General features: G+C 43.0%; 1 protein-coding gene across 1 annotated transcript in view; it reads right to left on the minus strand.

Moving 5' to 3' along the window:
- The window catches only part of ESRRB (estrogen related receptor beta), a 141,015-nt gene that overhangs the window by 33,690 nt on the left and 87,338 nt on the right, over nucleotides 1-19,987 (minus strand). The window contains exon 3 of the mRNA XM_054972976.1: nucleotides 8,745-8,861. Coding sequence (XP_054828951.1) covers nucleotides 8,745-8,861 — 117 coding nt within the window. The remainder of the gene's footprint in view (nucleotides 1-8,744; nucleotides 8,862-19,987) is intronic.

A 19,987-nucleotide genomic window follows, 5' to 3' on the forward strand; every position in this document is an offset into this window, starting at 1 on the left:
ACATTGGGCAAGGAGGAATCTAAGAATATGCACAAATGTGCTGGGATAAAAATATATCCTTACAACATGGCACTTCTTACAATACTACAGAAAGGACTTGCATTGATAATGAAATAAATCCAGGACTGCTTTTAACAAGCCATGGATTCTGCAAGTGAGAATGTTTTAGAATGACAATCCCTCTTTCTCTTCTAGCACAAGATTTTCTTCATTCTTTAAAGGATGCCTTTTCTGCAGGGGATTTCTCTAGGGTAGTGCTATTTAAAGACATGTATCTTGCCAAAGGTTTTACCTTAACCAAAACGTCATGTCTGATCTTTGTCCTAAATATGAAACACAAGTTTGGTGTAGTGATTAAGAGTGGCAGGACTCTAATCTGGAGAACTGAGTTTGATTCCCCCCGCCTCCACTTGAAGACTGACCTAGAGTCAGTTGCAGCTCTCAGAGCTCTCTCAGCCTCACCCACCACACAGGGTGATTGTTGTGAAGATAATAATAACACAATTTGTAAACCACTCTGAGTGTGGCATTAAGTTGTCCTAAAGGGTGGTATTTAAGTCAAATGTTATTACTATTACTATTACTATTCTAAAGATAACATAGTCTCCCCCTCCTCCAGCCCTCCGCCATCAAATTCTGCCTTTTCTCCAGCATTGTTGCCAGTTTTTCCAATTCTAGAAATGCATTAATGGGGGAAGGGAGACCAGTAGTACCTTAAAGTTTATGTTAGCATAAACTTCCAAAGTGAGCCCACTTCATCAGATTCATGAAGTGTGTCCTTGCCTGGAGAGCCAATGAGGCAACTGGAAAAAGCAGGGAAGCCACCAGTGTCCCTTAGAAGCTCCTCCCCTATCAGTGATAAGGCTCAAGCAAACCAAAGTTGGGCAGGGCCAGTATTACTAATAATATAAGAAGAAGAAGAACATTCGATTTATATACCACCCTTCAGGACAACTTAACACCCAGCGGTTTACAAAGTATGTTATTATTATCCCCACAACAATCACCCTGTGAGGTGGGTGCAGCTGAGAGAGCTCCAGAAAGCTGTGACTGACCCAAGGTCACCCAGCTGGCTTCAAGCGGAAAAGTGGGGAATCAAACCCAGTTCTCCAAATTAGAATCCCACACTCTTAACCACTACACCAAACTGGATCTCCTTGAGGGAGACAAAAGAGCCACACAGACCCAAGGGGAGGGTTTTGCAGCTTCCCACCCTACAAGCCAAACTGCAGCCATGCTGCTCCTGGAACAGGAAATGGGGTACACTTTTTCCCTTTTGTTTTCTACCCTTTTGCATATATACAGTCACGCAAATATATTTGGGTGGGTGTTTAACTCCATATATTTGTACATGTTTGGTTGGAGGATATGGCAGACCCAACATGATGCTAAATTCTCCCTTTAGAATTGCTGATTGCAGCTCTCATTACTGAATTCCAGAAGACATTGAAATGCGAGACTTGGGGGAAATTAAAAGAGTTCCAATTTCAAAACCGAAATGACTAGCTAGCTTTAGCCTTGGTGCAATGCCAAAGGTGAAGTATGCTCAAGCTGGATGGATGGGGGGGGGAGATAAGCTGCTCTAGGAACAAAGAAATTTTGTGATGGGAATACTGGTCACTCTGATGATGTGGATACATAAGGTGGTATAAAAGCCCATTCTGACCACTCAAAGAGGAAAGAAAGGTCAAATTCCCTTAGCCCCCTTTTCTCACACAGTTATCAAAAACATCATCAGAAAAACTACTTCAGATTTTCCTTAATGAACTTGGCATTTCTGGCAACATCTCTTTGCTGTCTCTATTTTTTTCCCCCTAATATGTTTCTCATAGGGCCGTGGAAACAGGTTCCCCTGTCTAGAATTCTGAGAGCTGAATGTTCCGTACATTTCATTGCAGGGGAATTCCTAGACTGTACCATTTCAGGCTTTGAGGAGAGGGCTGGCACATTTTTAAAACTCCTTATTTTAAAAGCCCTGTTTGTATATTATGTATATTAACAATGTATGAATATAATTTATATAAATATGTATTAATGTACATTTGTATGTACATTTATATACATATATGTATTTATATTTCCTACATATATAATATGCTTTTGTATGTATTAATATATAAAACAGCACATCAAGGTTCCAGATTCCAGGGTGAAAAGTATGTACTATATGACACTGATGAAGGTGTAGATCTGTTCCTAGAAGCAAAAGAATCCAGATTATACCTAGCTCTTGCAGAACTTCTCAAGCAAGAATTTAAAACAAAAAAAAAAACCTTTGGTACCAACTCCCTTTTTGATAATAGTCCTTATCCTTGTCATAAAGGCAAATCTGAATGCCATTTGTTCTGGCTCTCAGAACTGCCACTTTATGGTAACCAGCACAGTAATGGTATGATGCAACCTAAAATGCCCAGTACAAACAGAAGTTATCAACCTACATATGTGAGACAAGCTTTCAGGCACTGAATCTGTTCACTTCTCAGCCTCTTTCCTAGGACAAAGAACTATGGTGCCAAATGGAGGCAACCTGTAATGAATCCTTGTTAGAAAAAAGGTATCTACCAGTACGAAAGCCAATGCACTGAATACATATGCTCTTGGCTTATATATCGGGCCTTGCCTGGGTAGTTCTTCATACTATGTTCTATCCCCATGTTGTAGTTTATCTAAGCGAGTTTCTACTCTGCAGCGTCATGACAGGAGAAACTGAGATGGCACTGAGCACATGCATTCCCTTAGTTGCTCTACATTGATTAGGGCTCTCTTAAGCAAAGTGGCCAGGATATCTGAGAAACCTATTGATTGCTTGCTCTTCTCCCTTCCTGCCTCTGTTTTTCATTCACTTTCTGCATTGCCATAACAAAACCCCCATCACTGTGTGCATCACAGAGATAGTCTTTCATAGCCTTAAAGTATCCCTTTGGAGCCTCACTTTCCCCCCTTCCTTCACCTGATGCATAAGCACCAACTGTCCTTATTAACCAAGGACAGTCCCTACCAAGTCCCAGACTGGCTTCTTGTTTGAAAATCTGATTTGAAGGCAAAGCAGAAGCCTTACTTATATGCTACAATAAACAATCATTTAAATCTCTGAAAGCCAGTAGGAGGAGGCAACATGAGGGGAAGGCCTTGGCCTCTGAACCTTATTTCTTGGCCCTCCGGTGCAACTGGTTGGTCACTAAGTAAAACAAGGTGCTAGATTAGATGGACCACTAGTCTAATGCAGCAAGCTATTCTAATCACAGCCCCAGAAATGGTTAATTAGCTAGCCATGTGCAAGAGAAAGAGGAAGCTCACAAACTGAAAGATCTCCCAGGTTTATTCACTTCATGGCAAATCAAAGTTTGCCAGTTATTTACTTTATTTATACACTGTCTTTATCCCCAATGGGGATCCAAAGTGGCTTACATCATTCCCCTCACCTCCATTTTATCCTCATAGCAACCCTGAATGGTAGGCTAAGCTGAAAGGGTATGACTGGCACAAGGTCACCCAGCAAGTTTCCATGGTTGAGTGAGGATTTGAACCTTGGTCTCCCGTATCCTAGTCCAACAGACTAACCACTTTACTACAGTGGGTGTCCATTATATCTGTATGTTATCTATAAAAATGTGAAATGTATTGTGAAATGAAGTCTACTGAACATTAGTTTTTTAAAGGAATTGTTATTAATGCACCCTGCTTCAGAAGCCAATGCAGGAAAGATTAGGGTTGCCAGGTACCCTTATCCTCCCAGCAGGAGGGGGGTACCCAGTGCTTACCTTCTTGCACCAGCATGATGATATCACTTCCAGGAAGTGATGTCATCGTGAAAGGCAGGGAGCACACTCAAGCTTTGCGGCGGGCCAATTTGGGCCCCAAATGGACCTGATTCATCCTGTTTGGGGTCCAAATCAGCCCTCTGCGAAGCACGGGCACACTCATGAGGTGACGTGATGACATCAGTGATGTCATCGCTCTGGCCCTGAGAGCACGTTCAGGAGACCCATTCCCCATGCCCCCCCCTTGCTGGCCAGGTAAGTGGTGGAGTATACATACACAGGTACAGTGTATATGTGTAAAGTTCTGCCAAGTAACTCTCCAAGACTTCACTGCATGGGTCCAGGAACTGCATGAGTTAAAGCATTTTATTGATAAGCTACTAGTTCATACACTATTACATTCCTTGGCAGGAACAGCCTTTCTCTACAAGCACATAACGTATATAGGATTCTAAGCTCAGCCCCAGCCCCCTTCAGAGAACAGTTAGTTAAGTTTAATAGATGAACAGCAGAACCCAGCCCAGATGATGTGTAAGTAACTTCAAGACCTTCCCAGGTGAAAGGCAAACTGCAGACTGAGAAAGAGATAACAGCAGGCTGTCACATTCCAGGTAGCGGACAGCTTCTAACATCAGAGTCACACAGAATCAAACAGGCCTTGCAAAATGCAGCCAGTACACAGAGTACACAAGGGTCTTGCAGAGTACAACAGGAGACATTCTGACATCATGGTATGCATGGGATTGTGTTGCCTCTAATTTACTGAACACAGAAGGAGGCATCTGTAATGAATTTGGTCCGAATTGGACCACTGCGGAGTGCAGGGGCGCTGCTGGGGTGGCACGACGGGCCCTGGAGTGCTCCTGCACTACATAACGACTCAATTCAGCCTGAATCAGGCCACTGTAGAGTGCATGAGTGTGCCGTGCAGCCTGGGAGCATGCCCCAGGAAGCACGTTTCCCTGCCTTTTTCCCCGCTTGCCAGGTAAGCAGGAGTGGAGGGTGGGAGTGGGGGATCCCCTTCCCCCAGTGGGGGATTGGCAACTCTAGCCAAAACATGTCTGGGTTTTTTGGTTCTATACATAACAGCAATGAAATGTCCTACTTTACCTGTATATCAGTTATTTTATTTTATATAAATACAAGAGTTTAGTATGTATATGTAGAACCATATGATGCTTTTAATCTATGTATTTCTAACTGATTTATTAAACTTTATACTGCTGTGAAGATAATAACCAAAATCTTTGGGGAGGATGAAATTGTGGGGCGAAATGAGGAAGAAGGAAATTAGAAAGGAATTACAGGCAGAAGAGGCAATGAAGATACAGCAGACGGCTTCTCACTGCCTACCTTTATCCAGATTATGACTGACAGCAATGCAGCATCCTAGCTCAGAAGTGACCAAGGGTGGGTTTGCCTCATCAGGCAAGTGGGATAAGATTGCAATGGTAACTGGGACAACAGATATTGAAAGGGGACTCCTATTACACCTTGAAACGTTGCTATAAGCAAAGACAGACATTCTCAAGTGTGGTTGAAAATTTCAGAACCTTCTGAAACAATTTATTTTCAGGGCTCTGTGTTCAAAACACTGCTTCCATATTTGGAATAGATCCAGACGAGTTAGCCATGTAGCAAAATAGTAAAGAGTCCAGTAGCACCTTTAAGACTATCCAACTATATTGTAGCATAAGCTTTTGAGAGCCACACCTCTCTTTGTCAGATGCACCTTAAAGGTGCTACTGGACTCTTACACATTTGGAATGTAGGCCTGTCTTCTTCCTGCATCAGTGGGCTCCACCTCTAAATCAACCAAATGACCCTGTAGTCAAGTTCATAATTCTTTCACATTTTCCCTTTCTTTCCCTCCATTTTTCCTTTGTTTAAACAGACCTTGCATTTTCAATCCTGTGTAATAACTTTGTGGGATAAAATGACAAAGATCTTTAGGTTTATTCATAGACCATATCAGTGGTTCAGAGAATCATGCTCCCAGCATTCATTATCTTTCCTGCTCTCAGGCCTGCCAACATCCCCTACATTGCCCCAAATGCAATTGTGGAATATTTATTCTCATGGTTTTTTTGGGGGGGGGCATTGCTCTAACTTCCCAGTCTTTGGAGACAGTGTGGGCACCTTGCATACTTTGAAAGCAACAAGAAGAGGAAATTCAGTAGGATGACAGAAGATGGTTATATGATTAACAGGATTCTGAAAAATAAGTAGCAGCTGGAATATCAAGATTTTCTTCTTAGCAACTTATAGATAGAGCTGCATCTCAAAAGAAGGCTCCTCATCAGGAACTTCTGAAAACTGACCTGGATATAGAACCAGAAAATGTGCAAGTAGAAACAATTCTGTACTGACCCCCGTCATATGGAGTGAATAAGAGAAATTACAGGACCCAGCAGTAGGGAAAACCAGCAACCCCTTTATAAGTGAAAATCCCCAGCCAATTCTGCATTTCTGTGCAGAAAGTCAATTATAGATACGTTCTTCAAAGGAGCTGCTGACTCTTTGGAGACCAAATACTATACAACTATTTTTTCCTTCACTTTCCTAGATTTCATTTTTTGTATAATCATATTGATTTAATTCACGTTATTATTAAATTATCATCTCTACTCTTATTATTACTCGTCCTAACAGTAACAACAATTCACAACTGTGCAGATATTTTTGTAGGTTATCATTAGCTAGATGTTCCGGTGCATGCATAGCTGCTGCTGAAATCAGTAACTCCACATCATCTTCTCCCCCCTATAAATCTGACAATACATAATATGTGATGTTATATCATCATGATGCAAGTTTTCCTGCCCTGCTAGATTGGCTGCCACTTTGCAGGGCAAGGAAACATAATGATATCATGCCAACACATTTTCTATTACTAGCCGTTACCAGGGGAGAGAGGAGGAAGAGACATGGGTACCTGGGCATCTGCTACAACTTCTAGTTCAGGACACAGTCTTAGAAATCAACATTGTGCTGATTTACTGTACCACCAATCAGGAGTCCTGGCAAAAGGCATGCGCTTAATTATTAGACCACAGAAAAGAGCAAAGAAGAGTAATATAAAAGAATCTAATGGACTGGGAGAGATTCCATACATTCTGTCCCTGGTCTGCAGAGAACAGCCCATCAATCCCACCTTCAAAGCAACCTAACATCTCTCACTGCCCTTGCTTCATCAGCCTAATCTCAACGATAGTCATGGAGGGTCACCAGGGGCTGACCTCACCAAGGTTAGGAGAGTTGTGATTGAGAAAGAAGAAAGATTTAACCTCAGGTATGATCTGTCAATTAAAAGGCAAAACAGGCTTTAGAATCTACATGACAAAGAATGCTAGCTTGTAACACCTTGGAAGAAAAGCACTGCTCACAGCTTCCAACTCATTTCTGGCTCTCACAGTGGCAGCCTGCCTGCTTTGGCTGAAATGTGCTGGGCTGGAGTGCTCTACAGCTGATAGTGTTTTTTTCCAGTGGGTTAGGCTGAGGCAGCTGTGCTTTCCCAAGTACATCGATGCAGAAAGTTACAAGTGCTACTTTTACTCCCTACCCACCCACCCACCTCCCTTTCTTCCATTCTGGAGGGAACCTGAGGAAATGAAGCTTTGAAGCCAATCCATAAGAATGTGTTTAATTGCCATTGAATTCCCAATGGCACACCTTGAATGGATGAGGGGAAGGCGGGGTGTGTGTGTGTGTGGCTGGAGCATGAGGGATGAGCCAAGTCCTATTCAGACAACCCAGAACAGATCGATAGGCAGAATGAGACAGTGAGCTGAGCACCTGCTCAGGGATGAGGGTCTCTTTCCAACCAGAGACATTTATCTGACCTCAGAACAAATGGACTATTATCAAACTTTCTTTGCACTTGTGGACAGGCTAAGGCAATCTCACACGCTTCTGTAAACAAACCACACAATGTTCAGTGCACAGTTCTGAATCACCCTGTCTAATGCATGTGAGAACACAGAACTTGTAAAGAGTATGATGTCAAAAGTGTTTAAAAGAATGAATGTTCAGAATGCAGGGAGGAAAGTGTCAGGTACTTCAACCCTTAAAAAAAAACAAGTAGCTACCAGAAACAATACACATTTCTTTTTCTGTATAGAAATAATCTATACGTAGGAAGGGGCATGTTCACTATTTCATGTGGGGGAAAAGAGTTTTTCTGTGATTGGGGACATTGAGAAGGCACTGCATGCATCATCTTCATAACCTGTGTCATTGCAGTGAAACATCTATACATTCTTCAGAACACAACAGCATGTATGTTGTTTCCTGTAGGACAAATGTCTTGTGAGCAGTTAGCTGCCAAAAGAGAGCTCCAGTGGTAGGAGATCTGGGCCATAGACTCATTTATAACTCATGCACTGACTTCTTCTTCCTCCCATGTACAAAAAGTGGGAACAAGGCCACAGTTCAGTGGTGACACTTTGAGTGTCTGCCTCTCAGATGAGTGTTTTATTAAAATGCAACCGTTTTAGTATTATCTCCTTTCCCTTCTGTACTGGTGCATCTTGTATCAAACTCAAGAGGGTAAACTGTCATAAATGTACACTGCCAAGGCCTTTTGTACAGAAAAATGTGATATAATTAAATGAATAAGAACACAGTTCTTAGGATCCTCCCAAAGAGCTGAATTTCCCAGCTTAACCAAAACATCACACCTGCCCAAAGAATCCCAGGGTTTGTTCCATCTGGTCATGTCTGTTAATGGCAACAGACCTATCTTCGATGGAAATGGTGGGGGAAACATGGCTGATCAAAATTGGTTTTGCCCACTTCATCATTTTCACTCAAGTTTGAAACTGAATTTCACTGTAACACAAAAGCAAGTGTCACAGTACTGCTGAGCTGCATAGCCACACAAAATTCTAAATGTTCCCCCCCAAGTGTAATCTGCCCTTGGACAGGGTTTTTTTTAAATCAGGTGCTGCTAAGTGGCCATAAGGCATGGCTGCCTCTCCTTACCTTCTTTCAGCATTCCCACTTTGAGGCATTTCATAAAGCGACATGCCTGACAGGACTTGCGCCTCCGTTTTGTGATTTCACATTCATTGGTGGCTGGACAGCTGTATTCAATATTCCCTGTGAACACAAAGAGAAGCAGTCACTAAGGCCTCACAACAAATAGAATCAAGGACTTCCTTCACGTCCCATGAAGCTTCATTCTGCAGAGAGCCAACCTGTTATATTCACATAATGCTCAATATACCAGAAGTAGGTATCCCATTCCCCTGGAGGGGCGGGGATCCCACATTTTCACCCTCTGCCCCCTGCCTCCACTAAATTGCTTGGTGGGGGAGGAAGACATGGGAATGCTACCCGAAGAGTGCTCCTGAGCTTTGCAGCGAGCTGATTTTGGCCCCAAATGGGCCTTTTTTAGCCCATTTGAGGCCAAAATCAGCCCACTGTGAAGCGCACATGCACACTACCACGCCCTATGCAATGACGTCACTTCTGGAAGTGATGTCATCACACCGGCATAATCATGGGCCCAGCAAAAAGGTAAGTGCCAGGTCCCCCACCTCCCGCCGAGAGGCTATGGGGACCTGGGGACCCTAACTAGAAGCACCTTCACCCTGGAAACAAACATAGGAACTGGGAAACAATGAACTTCAATCAATGTGTTGGAACAGGAAGATATAAGCAATATTTATTTCTTCTTCATTTGTTAAAGTTTTTATCCCACTAAGGAGCTCATGGTGACCTACTTCCCTCCCTTTATTTTTATAACAACACTGCAATACAGGCTCAGCTGAGCGAGAAGGAAACTGGCCCAACTCAATAAGCTTCAAGACTGAGTGGGGATTAGAACTCAGGTCTCCCCTAGAGATGATAGAACACCTGCCAGTTTGGCTCACCTTCCATTTGCAAATGGTGATTGCCAGGGCTTTTTTTCAGCAGGAACGCAGTGGAATGGAGTTCCGGCACCTCTTGTGTCCAGTGGCCCCGCTCCCCTGATCTCCAGACAGAGATCAGTTCCCCTGGAGGAAATGGCCATTTTGTAAGGGGGGGCCATGTGTTTCTCCCTCATTTCCCTCTTGAGAGTTCCACCACCTCTTTTCCCAGAAAAAAAGCCCTGGTGATTGCGTAGCTAATTAATTGATGGGCTCTTCACATCCTGTTCCTGTGTATTTGCAGAACTGGGCAACAAGCAACCATCAGAAGCTGACTTCCAATGAGGGGTCAACTGGCAGTCAGATTTTGATCTCTTTCAGGGGAAACCTTGTGCAGTACCCAGCAAAGTATCCAGATGATCAGCCGGAAGGCACCTTCCCATCTTGGAAACTCAGTGGTCTCTTAGACTTGATAAGAAGCAGCAAATTTGGAGAGAGGGAATGATAAGAAGCCTAGCTGATTTTCCTCCTTTGTAACTGAAGAAAAAAAGGAGAGAGACAAACTCTTTCTCCTCTCCCTTTTGCCAGAGGGCGTGCAGAAGCATTGCTTCTGACTGCACCTATTGTAGTGTGGGAGTGGGGGAGAAAGGAGCTCTCGCTCCCCTCCCTTTTGCAATGCAAACCTCAAAAGCATTGCTTCTGTCCCTGCTTTTGCTATTTCATTGTGTATTTACTTTGCTGAGGGGTTGGGAACAGACTCCCAGCTGATCTCTCGATCAGACTTCTGTCCAACAGGCAGCTGCAGACTTGTTCAGCAACTGTCTGAGTTGCTCAGTGAAATCTGAATATATCCCTGGTTGGCTCCTAGTTTAATCGGAAGTGTCAAACAAGATATGTTCAAGATACCAAACAGGTATGCTAACAAATTAATAACTTTCCTCATTTCCCATCTTAGTATCTAACCACTACACAACACTTGCTCCCTATGGCAATACACAGGATCCTAGGATTGAAATCTGAGTCTCCTTGGTCCTAAATCCTAGTTTGAATCCTCATCCATTACACCACACTGTCTCTCAGTGCAAACATGATGGGATGTGCAATGTTCATCAACAAAGATGCTCCTGGCCATGAGGAAAATGCCTCCAGTATTAAAGGCCATAATTGGTAAACTAATACGTTAATTGATTTCATTCAGTTTTCTCTATCCTTCCCAGTCCCTAGGGCAAGTGATGGATAATATCACAGAGACACAGAAGAGAGAGAGATGGGAGAGAGAGAGAGAGAGAGAGAATACACAACCCATATGTCTCCTTGAAAAAACAAAAGGATGTAAATAAACCTGCTTCAAAGTAACCCGGTACAGTTTAAACGTCACCAGCTCCAGACAAGAAAGTCTTGCAGAAGCAAGTATTAATTACCATTTGAAGTACAAATGCTAAAAGTTCATTCTTGCAAGATCTTCAAATCAATGCTGCTGAAAAACTGAAACACATTTAAAATGAGCTGTCTTGAAAATGTCCAAATGCTATAACCCTTTCTAATCCTGACCTAACTACCTGTTAATTAAATGGCAGGGAGAAGTACAGCCCAAAAAAACCCAAGTCATCCTGAGACATGCATTTAGTTAGAAAATCTGTGCACAAATGAAATGCCCTGAGGAACTGCTATTTACCCACTGTATGAATAAGTACTAAGAGAGTAAATTGGTGTGAAAGTGTGTAAAGTACCACCAAGTCACAGCCAACTTATGGCAACACTGTAGGGTTTTCAAGGCAAAAGACATTCAGATGTGGTTTGCTATTGCCTGCCTCTGCGTAACCCTAAATTTCCTTGGTGGTCTTCCTTGGTGGTCTCCCATACAAGTACTAACCAGGGCCAACTCTGCTTAGCTTCCAAGACAAGTAGGTCAAATAGGTAGTGACAGAAAGTGAACAGCCAAGAAAGCAACACAGAGAAAGACTTAAACCTCCTCACTTTCCCTCGTGCTGCAGTATGCCATTTTAAAATGAAGCACTGGGTACTCCATACATGCATCCAGTTTGGCTCTACAGAACTGAACTAAAATTACGGAAGTCCCTGGTCCACATCTCTACTCTGCCATGTACTCAGTAAGTGGCCTCAAGTAAGCTCCACTCCTATATGCAATAGCAGGATAACAATATTGATCGCTTGTACAAGGTTGTTGTAAGGATTACACATATAATCACTTTAAACATTTAAAAGCTATATCCAAATGCAATGTATCGTTCTTTTGAATAGAACACATTCCAAATGCAAAGGACCACACCAAAATGTAACGGTATGTTTTATTTATTAAACTTTCATTCATTCATTCATTTAAACTTTCATTTTAAATTGCCAAGATTCCATGAGCATAGACAGTGCAGTGAATTGCCAAGAAAGAGGATGCAGCTTTCAATTAATGAAGGAGGATTTGGTCTTCCAGGCTATCATCAGGCATATTTGTTAGCATGTACAAATTACTGGGATCTCTCCTCTCAACTGGAGTATTCATCTTGGGCTCTTTTGGAGGCCTCTTTTTTGAAGCCACTTTTTAAGTGGAGTGCATTAGGATCTACTTATGTTAAAATTGATTTTGTTCCTCCAACAATTTCTGCAGCTATAGAAGTATGACGTACAGGGCTTTTTTTCAGGGGGAACACGGGGGAACGGAGTTCCGGAACCTCTTGAAAATGGTCACATGGCTGGTGGCCCCGCCTCCTGATCTCCAGACAGAGGGGAGTTGAGATTGCCCTCCGCGCCACTGAGCGGCGCGGAGGGCAATCTCAACTCCCCTCTGTCTGGAGATCAGGAGGCGGGGCCACCAGCCATGTGACCATTTTCTCCGAGGGCAACCCACTGAATTCCACTACCTCTTTTCCCAGAAAAAAGCCCTGATGACGTATAATATGACAATATACATTCGACCCATTCTCACTTAGAAATTAAGAAGAAATCTTTCTTATGGAAGACTTGGACAGACAAAGGAATTTTTTCTTTAGATCAATTGATAAATAAGAATGATGAGTTCTTATCTCCCACACTTTTGGAGATTCTTACTGAATCAGTACAGAAAGTAAAATCTACAACATTTATATATAAATATTTGAGGATAGTTAATAAATATGTTACACAGAGCCTTAGAGATTAATGGAATAACGATCTAGAGTGTTCAATTGTGCTAAAGCAAGGCTTTAAGTCATATACTTGTTGCTACTATGGATCTTGTTGTATCTTATTCAGTAAAAAAATATGTTTAGGCTATATTGGCCTAAACAGCATCATTTTAATAAAGGTTTAAGCAGTGTCTGTTGGTACAGTGCAATTCACAAAATGCATCTCTTAAGCATATGCTCTGGACATGTTTAGTCATTTAGTTGTTTTGGGGAGAATTTATTAGTCATATTAATTTTGTGTTAAGAAATTTACTTATTTTTGAGGATGTTCTTGTACTGTTAAACCACTTGCCTGTCTCTTGGATTCTAATGGTCAATGGAAAAGGACCCTCTGTGCCATTACAGTTGCTAAAAGATTTATACTTCAACATTGGAAAGATGAAAGCCCACTTTCTGTGAATCACTGGATTGAAGACCTTATACATTTATCAACGTTTGAACGTATTTCTTATAGAAAGCAATTGCATATGGACTTATTTTTAGATATTTGGAAATCTTTTGTAGATATCTATGTATAGATTTGCTAATTGTGTTTTTTATTTTTTATTTGCTTTTTTATTTTTTGCTTGCTTTTTTATTTTTTCCACTTCACACTAATAAAATAATTTTTAAATTAAAAAAAAATTAAAAAGAAACGCAGCATCTGTTTTATGGCAACAGGATGTTATGCTAAGCGGCTGTAGCTTCAGTAATGGAGCTCAAGGCTGCTTCTTGTGTGACTGTTTAAAAGATGCATGTATGCTCCTGAGAGTCACACTAAAGTCTAAAGTTAAATGATGTCTACCATTTAATACTTACTTAGCACCAGCAGAGTGTTAGATACTGTCCAGAACTGTCACAAGATCCAGCTTCACCAGAGCCGAGCGGCCACACACCTGCTGTTTAGACTCAGATGAGTCTTGTGATAAAGTTAACACACCTAAGAGACAAGCAAGCAAGAACGCCTAGATCCTTTGAATCGTCATTGTGGGCCAATTCCCCTTTGCATCCAGGCTGTTCCGAGTCATGGAGGGAACACAAGCAAGCCCCTCTTTTTGGAGGGGGTCAGAGCAGATGTATTTACTTTGGTGATTAGGGGCAAGAGATTAACAAAGCAATCCTAAACAGAATTACATCCTTCTAAGCAAGTTGTCAGTCAATGGGCTTAGAAGGATGCAGCTCAGTTTTACAGTTACGGTGACAATATCCAACAACATGCAGAACCATCTTATTGAAAGATTTAATAGAACTTATCAACTAGACATACAAGTGCAACAGAGAAAATAAAATAAAAGGAATGCATAAAATATTCTTACTAAAACATCTTCTAGCCAGACATCGCTTACGACGGCAGGCATAATGCTCAAAGTTAGGTCAACAACAGGATTAAAATAGAAGCATATGCTTGTAGTCAGAGAGATCTGTGTTACCTTAGAGAGAGGCAATAACTTTACTCTCATCCCCTTTATAGAGGCAACTCATTTAGGAAATGTGCTGGTGAGATTACAACCCACATTGTTTTCTGAGCCAATCTTGGCACCAGGAGTAGACCAGGAAGTTAAAATGACCCAGCAACAAGCCAAGCTGAGGAGGCCCTGCATCTCTACAAGCCACCCCAGAAGAGGCCACTCAGTTCATATCCATCCCACCAGAAGCAATGTGCAAAAGAATACAGCACTTATCATTGTTGCTGTTGCAGAGTCTGACTCAAGTAGCCCCTATTCCTTAAAACGTTATCTTCCTTGTGACAAGAACATATCTATAACAAGGTGTCTTCCCAGAAGACTAACAAGCTACATTAGACAAATAAGGAAGGGAAGAAAGATGGTCTCAGGAATTTGCAGCAAGTAGGGGGGAGTGAAGTGGTAGAGAAAAAAGCACCAAGGGTGAAGCTAACATGGATCAGGAAAACCTCGGTCATAACAGTGATTCTGACATCATGTGTTAAGTAACATGGAGAGGCAGCAACACATTCGTGGCTTTATTGTAACTGTAAAGATTCATTGAATGAAGTCCTTGGAACTGACCTGGCTGCTAGCAAGAGCCAAACTGGAGCGGAATTGCTCTTGCTAAGAGGCTGAATTTCAGCATCTTAGTGGGGAAAGCAGGTGGGCCCAAATGTGTTGTGCTTTCTATCTAGCCTGTTTTTATTCCACACATCTCTTCTCAGGGTGGAACAAATGTTTCTCTTCTCCTCATGTTTATCTCTGCAACAGCCTTGTGGGATAGGTTAGACTGAGAGAGAAACTGACTGATTCAAAGTCAAATACCAAACTTCAGGGGAAAGTAAGGATTTAAATCTGGGACCTGCTAGTCCAACAACCACTGACTACACAGTCTTTGCTCTCATGCATGCTGGATTTATGCATCTGCAGATATAAGTCTAAAAAAGCCATCTCTGACTTTTGAAAAAGCATGAGAAGAAGTCATGGTGGTCTAGATTTGGACTTGAGCCTGGGTTATTCATTAGCAGCCAAAAACTTACTAAAAGGCCTTGAACAAGATACTATGTTCAGGAGGGTCCAATTCACACATTACAGAGTACAGAGGTTGGATTGGGGGCCGTGGCCCTGTGTAATCGTCAGAGATGAGTTGCAAGTTCCTCTCAAATCCTGCATTTGCAGTGCTTAATTCACACCAGGACCACATGTGGTTGCCAGTGGTCCCAGGGGCCCAAGTGGGGGTGCAGGGTGCTAACTGCTCATGGCAAGTCTTCCCTCCTCTGTTGCACTCATTTTCCACTGCAACAAAGGAAGGAGTCATGCTGATGGTGAGTTGAGCGAAAACTGCCACCAAAGGGGCAGTTTTCACTCAGCTCTGATTCAGAGAGCACTAGGATTCCTCTGTCGCTAGTGTGATGGGGGAGCATGTGAGTGTGTGCACGTGCTTCTTCCCACCCCTGTGCCTCACCCCCCCCCGGCCAGGTGAGTGGGGTTGGGGTGCAGTAGGTGGGGAAAGTGAGCCTAGGACCACAGCACACAAGGCTTAGGCCTCCCCCTGCCCCACCGGCCATTTTCTCCCCTCAGTGTGTAGATTACAGGAAATATGCAATGTCATTATATACTGCATTTCTTAGCTGCTGTTGCTCATTGGCAACTTCTGAAAGGGGCTACATTTTGGGGCTGCCCGCTCAAAGTTGGGAAATTCATGGAGCTTTCGGGTTGGAGCCTACGGAGGGTGGAGTTTGGGGAAGGAAGGGATCTCAGCAAGGTATAATGCCAGATTACACCCTTCAAAGCAACCATTTTCTCTAGGGAGACTGATCTCTGTGGCCTGGAGATCAGTTGTAATTCCATGAGATCTCCAGCTACTACCTAGAGGCTAAGCAACAAACAACACCCTTCTCAGAGTACACAATCAGAACTATTACAAAATCAATTTTTATGCAAGAAGTGCAAAAAATGCTCAATTCCATCAATAAATAACAATAAATATCAATATCAAATAAATGATATCCAACTGGTGGGAAAGAATATACAAAGGCAATACAAGTACATTTCATTCATACAGGTGCACAATGGCACTCAAGCTGAATCAATCAAATAAAAAGTCAGTCATCTGAAGCTGTACAGTTGCCTGCAGAAGTCTGTGGAGCTGTGGAGCTGCAAAGTGCCACTCCACGGGTTTTGCCGGCATAAATTGTCCAATCCCGTTTCGTACATACACTTCTTCATAGGCATTTCTTCCATACAGTGGCCCTTTTCACACTGCTTACCTGCTGCCGGAACATCGCGAAATATCGGGCAAAAAACGTGGAAGATAGCGTCTTCTCGCAAGAGTTTTGCACGACATCGCGCAAAACTCTCGTGAGAAGATGCTATCTTCTGCATTTTTTGCACGATATTTCGCAACATTCCAGCAGCAGGTAAGCAGTGTGAAAAGGGCCAGTGAATGCTTCAATCAATAACAAACCACCATGTTGGTATTCCCAGGACAGTCTGATGCCGCGTTCACCTGTATGAATGAAATGTTCTTGTATTGCCTTTGTATATTCTTTCCCACCTGTTGGATATCATCGGAAAGAAGCTGACTTATATATATACTTAATGTATAATGGGAGCGAGTTTGGTGTAGTGGTTAAGAGTAGTGGGACTATAATCTGGAGAACTTGGTTTGATTCCCCACTCTTCCACTTGAAGCCAGCTGGGTGACCTTGGGCTAGTCACGGCTCTCTGGAGCTCTCTCAGCCCCACCCACCTCTCAAGGTGTTTTGTTGTGGGGATAATAATGGCATACTTTGTAAACCGCTGAGTGGACATTAAGTTGTCCTGAAGGGAGGCATATCAATCGAATGTTGTTGTTGTAGTTATATGGATCAGATGATTGTTTCATATTGATATTATTCTAAAGTAGCTGATTGATATGGATTAGATGATTGTTTGATATTGATATTTATTGACGAAATTGAGCACTTTTTGCACTTTATATAAAAGTTGATTTTGTAATAGTTCTGATTGTGTACTCCAGGAAGAGCATTGTTTGTTGCTTAGTCTTAATCCCCAGAGGAGCCCTTATAGGTTTTCACCACTTAGAGGCTGGCAACCCATTCTGCATGCCCTGCAAGCTGTTCTCCTCTGCTGATTATTACTGCTTAAAGGCCCACATCTTGAACATCATTACCAATGTTATTGTTACCTTTCTTCACTGCCTTTCAATATGATTATCCTTTGCCATCACATGGTCTGATTTGAGACACAGACGTTGTGTAGAAACTCAGAGAGCTGTACCAGCTGCCTCCATCAAGTCTACACCCTGGCACCGCACAACACCTGAATTTCAATAGCCAGGGAAGTATCAAATATCTCTAAAAGCTGGAAATTGAAATTCAAGCTTGATCTCTAGTTAATAAATGAACTGCAATTGCAGGGTAAGTACATCTTGCCAGAGACCAAGAACCTGGGCCCTTCTGCAGCATCCTATTCACAAGGAAACTGGGGGATATTATATTTGTTTCTAAGGTTTCCTGCCTTTTTAATCTCAGATTCCTCACTTCCAATTGCAAAGATTCAAACCCTATTAAGAAAATCTATGTTTCTGTAGGGAGAGAAGGATTTCTGTTTGAGGAACACCATCTCCCCTACTGCCACTACAGCTCAAAATGCCACACACTCCCACCCCCCACCCCTGTTGTTTCTGGGAGGGTAGAGAGTTCTCTGCCAGGAGTAGCATTTCAGGAGGCATTTTGGGCTGCGGCAGGAGGAAGGATGTGAGAAAACCACGCCATGCATACAGCAATCCTTCTATATCTGCAAAAATACATTCTAGAGGTTCCAAACCATGGTTTCATGCAATTTCAGAATGAAAAAGAAAGCTTTTTTAAAAGACCAGGTTAAAAATAGCAACCAGCAATGTTACAGTCTGATTTGTACATCCTTGTATTAAACTGCATCAAGTCAAGTTTACACAACAGATTGTTACTTAAGGATAATCATACCCTAATTAAAACAAAATACTATTACAATGCATTCATAACACTCCTGATTTAAAGTCCCCGTCACCCAGGAAGAAACTAAGAACAATCCCCAACACGACCAGATTGCACTGTATTTTATCTTGCTGCATGATAGCAAGGACAAAATGCCACAACAGGTGCAAATGGACTTCAACTGCAAGGATGTCTAATTCAGGGGGAAATGTAGAAAAAGGAATGAACCATCCCACCTCAGTCAACCAAACAGTAGAGCAAGACATACTACTGTCTTCAAAATTCAGCAAAATTCTCTGCTCTCTTTCCCCCCCTCCTTCCTCTAATCTCTCAATTTCTTTTATGGGTCCTAAGGCTGGCTGCCAGCATAGCTGAGCCACTCATATGGCCTTGCAATTTCTATAAGTGCCCTGTGATAAAGTGATGAGATTAACTCATCGGGATTCCAGCAGCCTTCCACCGGCTGGCAGTCATGCTGCCTCTTGAGTCAACATGGACTAGAGGTGATCTGGCACTGAGCAGTTGAAAGAGCTCCAGGGTATCTTCAAAGCCAGAAGAGGAAGCTGTGCATGCCAATGAGCAACTGCAGTTGCATGCACACAGGCATTTACGTTCATCCAAGTGCATGAAAATAAGTTTTGACATGGTATGTGTATTAGATAACCCCACTGGATCATGCAAGACTGAGCAAATTTATTGTCTCACAGATTCTGCTGGAATATTCTGGGTTTGAACCAGGAGTCATATGGGCTTGGACATAACCTCGAAAGTTATCTAGGACTACAGGTACATAAGGGAATAGAGAGCTATAGCATCAGCCCCTGCTACTTGCAAGCAGTATGAAGCCAATGGAACAACTGAAGCAGATTAAAAAATATCTCCATGGTCTTCTGCCAAGTCAGCTAAGCAGAACATCCTGTCTCTCTCTAGACACCTTCCCAGCCTACAAAGACCTGAGGTTTAACTGGAAACCTTGAGGGTATCTGGTACTGACCTTTCAAACCAGCTGCAATTCCTCCCCCTACAGCAACTTGTAGCATGTAACCTAGAGCTATGGATGTATTCCTTTTATACTCCTGTGCTCAATTTCTGAAACCAAGTCTATGAGTTTAATTATTGTTGTGTGCTGCTGCTGTGCTGTGCTGTCTTTTAGCACTTGTGAAGTGGGGCCGTGGGGTGCAGATGGGCCTGCTAATTGTGTACCTGGCTTCCTGCCGCGTAGTGGCGGCCATGCCTGAGCTGCTTGATGTGATAGCCGGGGTGGCGGTTGATACCCCTAGGCTGGTGGTCATGGGGGATTTCAACCTGCCATCTGTTGGCAAAGCGTCGGAGGCAGCTTGGGAGTTCATGGCCTCTATGACGGCCATGGACCTGACCCAATTAGTTCAGGGCCCTACGCACCTTGGGGGCCACACTCTGGATTTGATTTTTGTCTCTGGCCAGTGGTTGAATGACCTAGGAACAGGGGAGGTAGTCATTGAACCCTTGTCATGGTCAGATCATTCACTCCTTCGACTGGACTGCCGTTTAGCTACCCCCCGTTGCAGGGAGGCGGAGCTGACCAGGTGGTTCCGCCCCAGGCGCCTGATGGACCCGGATAGGTTCCTGACAGAGCTTGGGCCATTACCCGAGGCGCTGGCTCACGCTCCGGCTGAAGAGCTGGTGGCTGCCTGGGATAGGGCGGCCGCTGGAGCTTTGGACCGTGTCATGCCTTTGCGGCCTCTGACCCGGTGCCGATCCCGAGTGGCCCCCTGGTCCTCTGAGGAGCTGAGGGAGATGAAATGCCGGAAA

The sequence above is a fragment of the Eublepharis macularius genome, chromosome 2 (assembly GCF_028583425.1).
Source record: "Eublepharis macularius isolate TG4126 chromosome 2, MPM_Emac_v1.0, whole genome shotgun sequence".
In the NCBI taxonomy this organism is placed as follows: domain Eukaryota; kingdom Metazoa; phylum Chordata; class Lepidosauria; order Squamata; family Eublepharidae; genus Eublepharis; species Eublepharis macularius.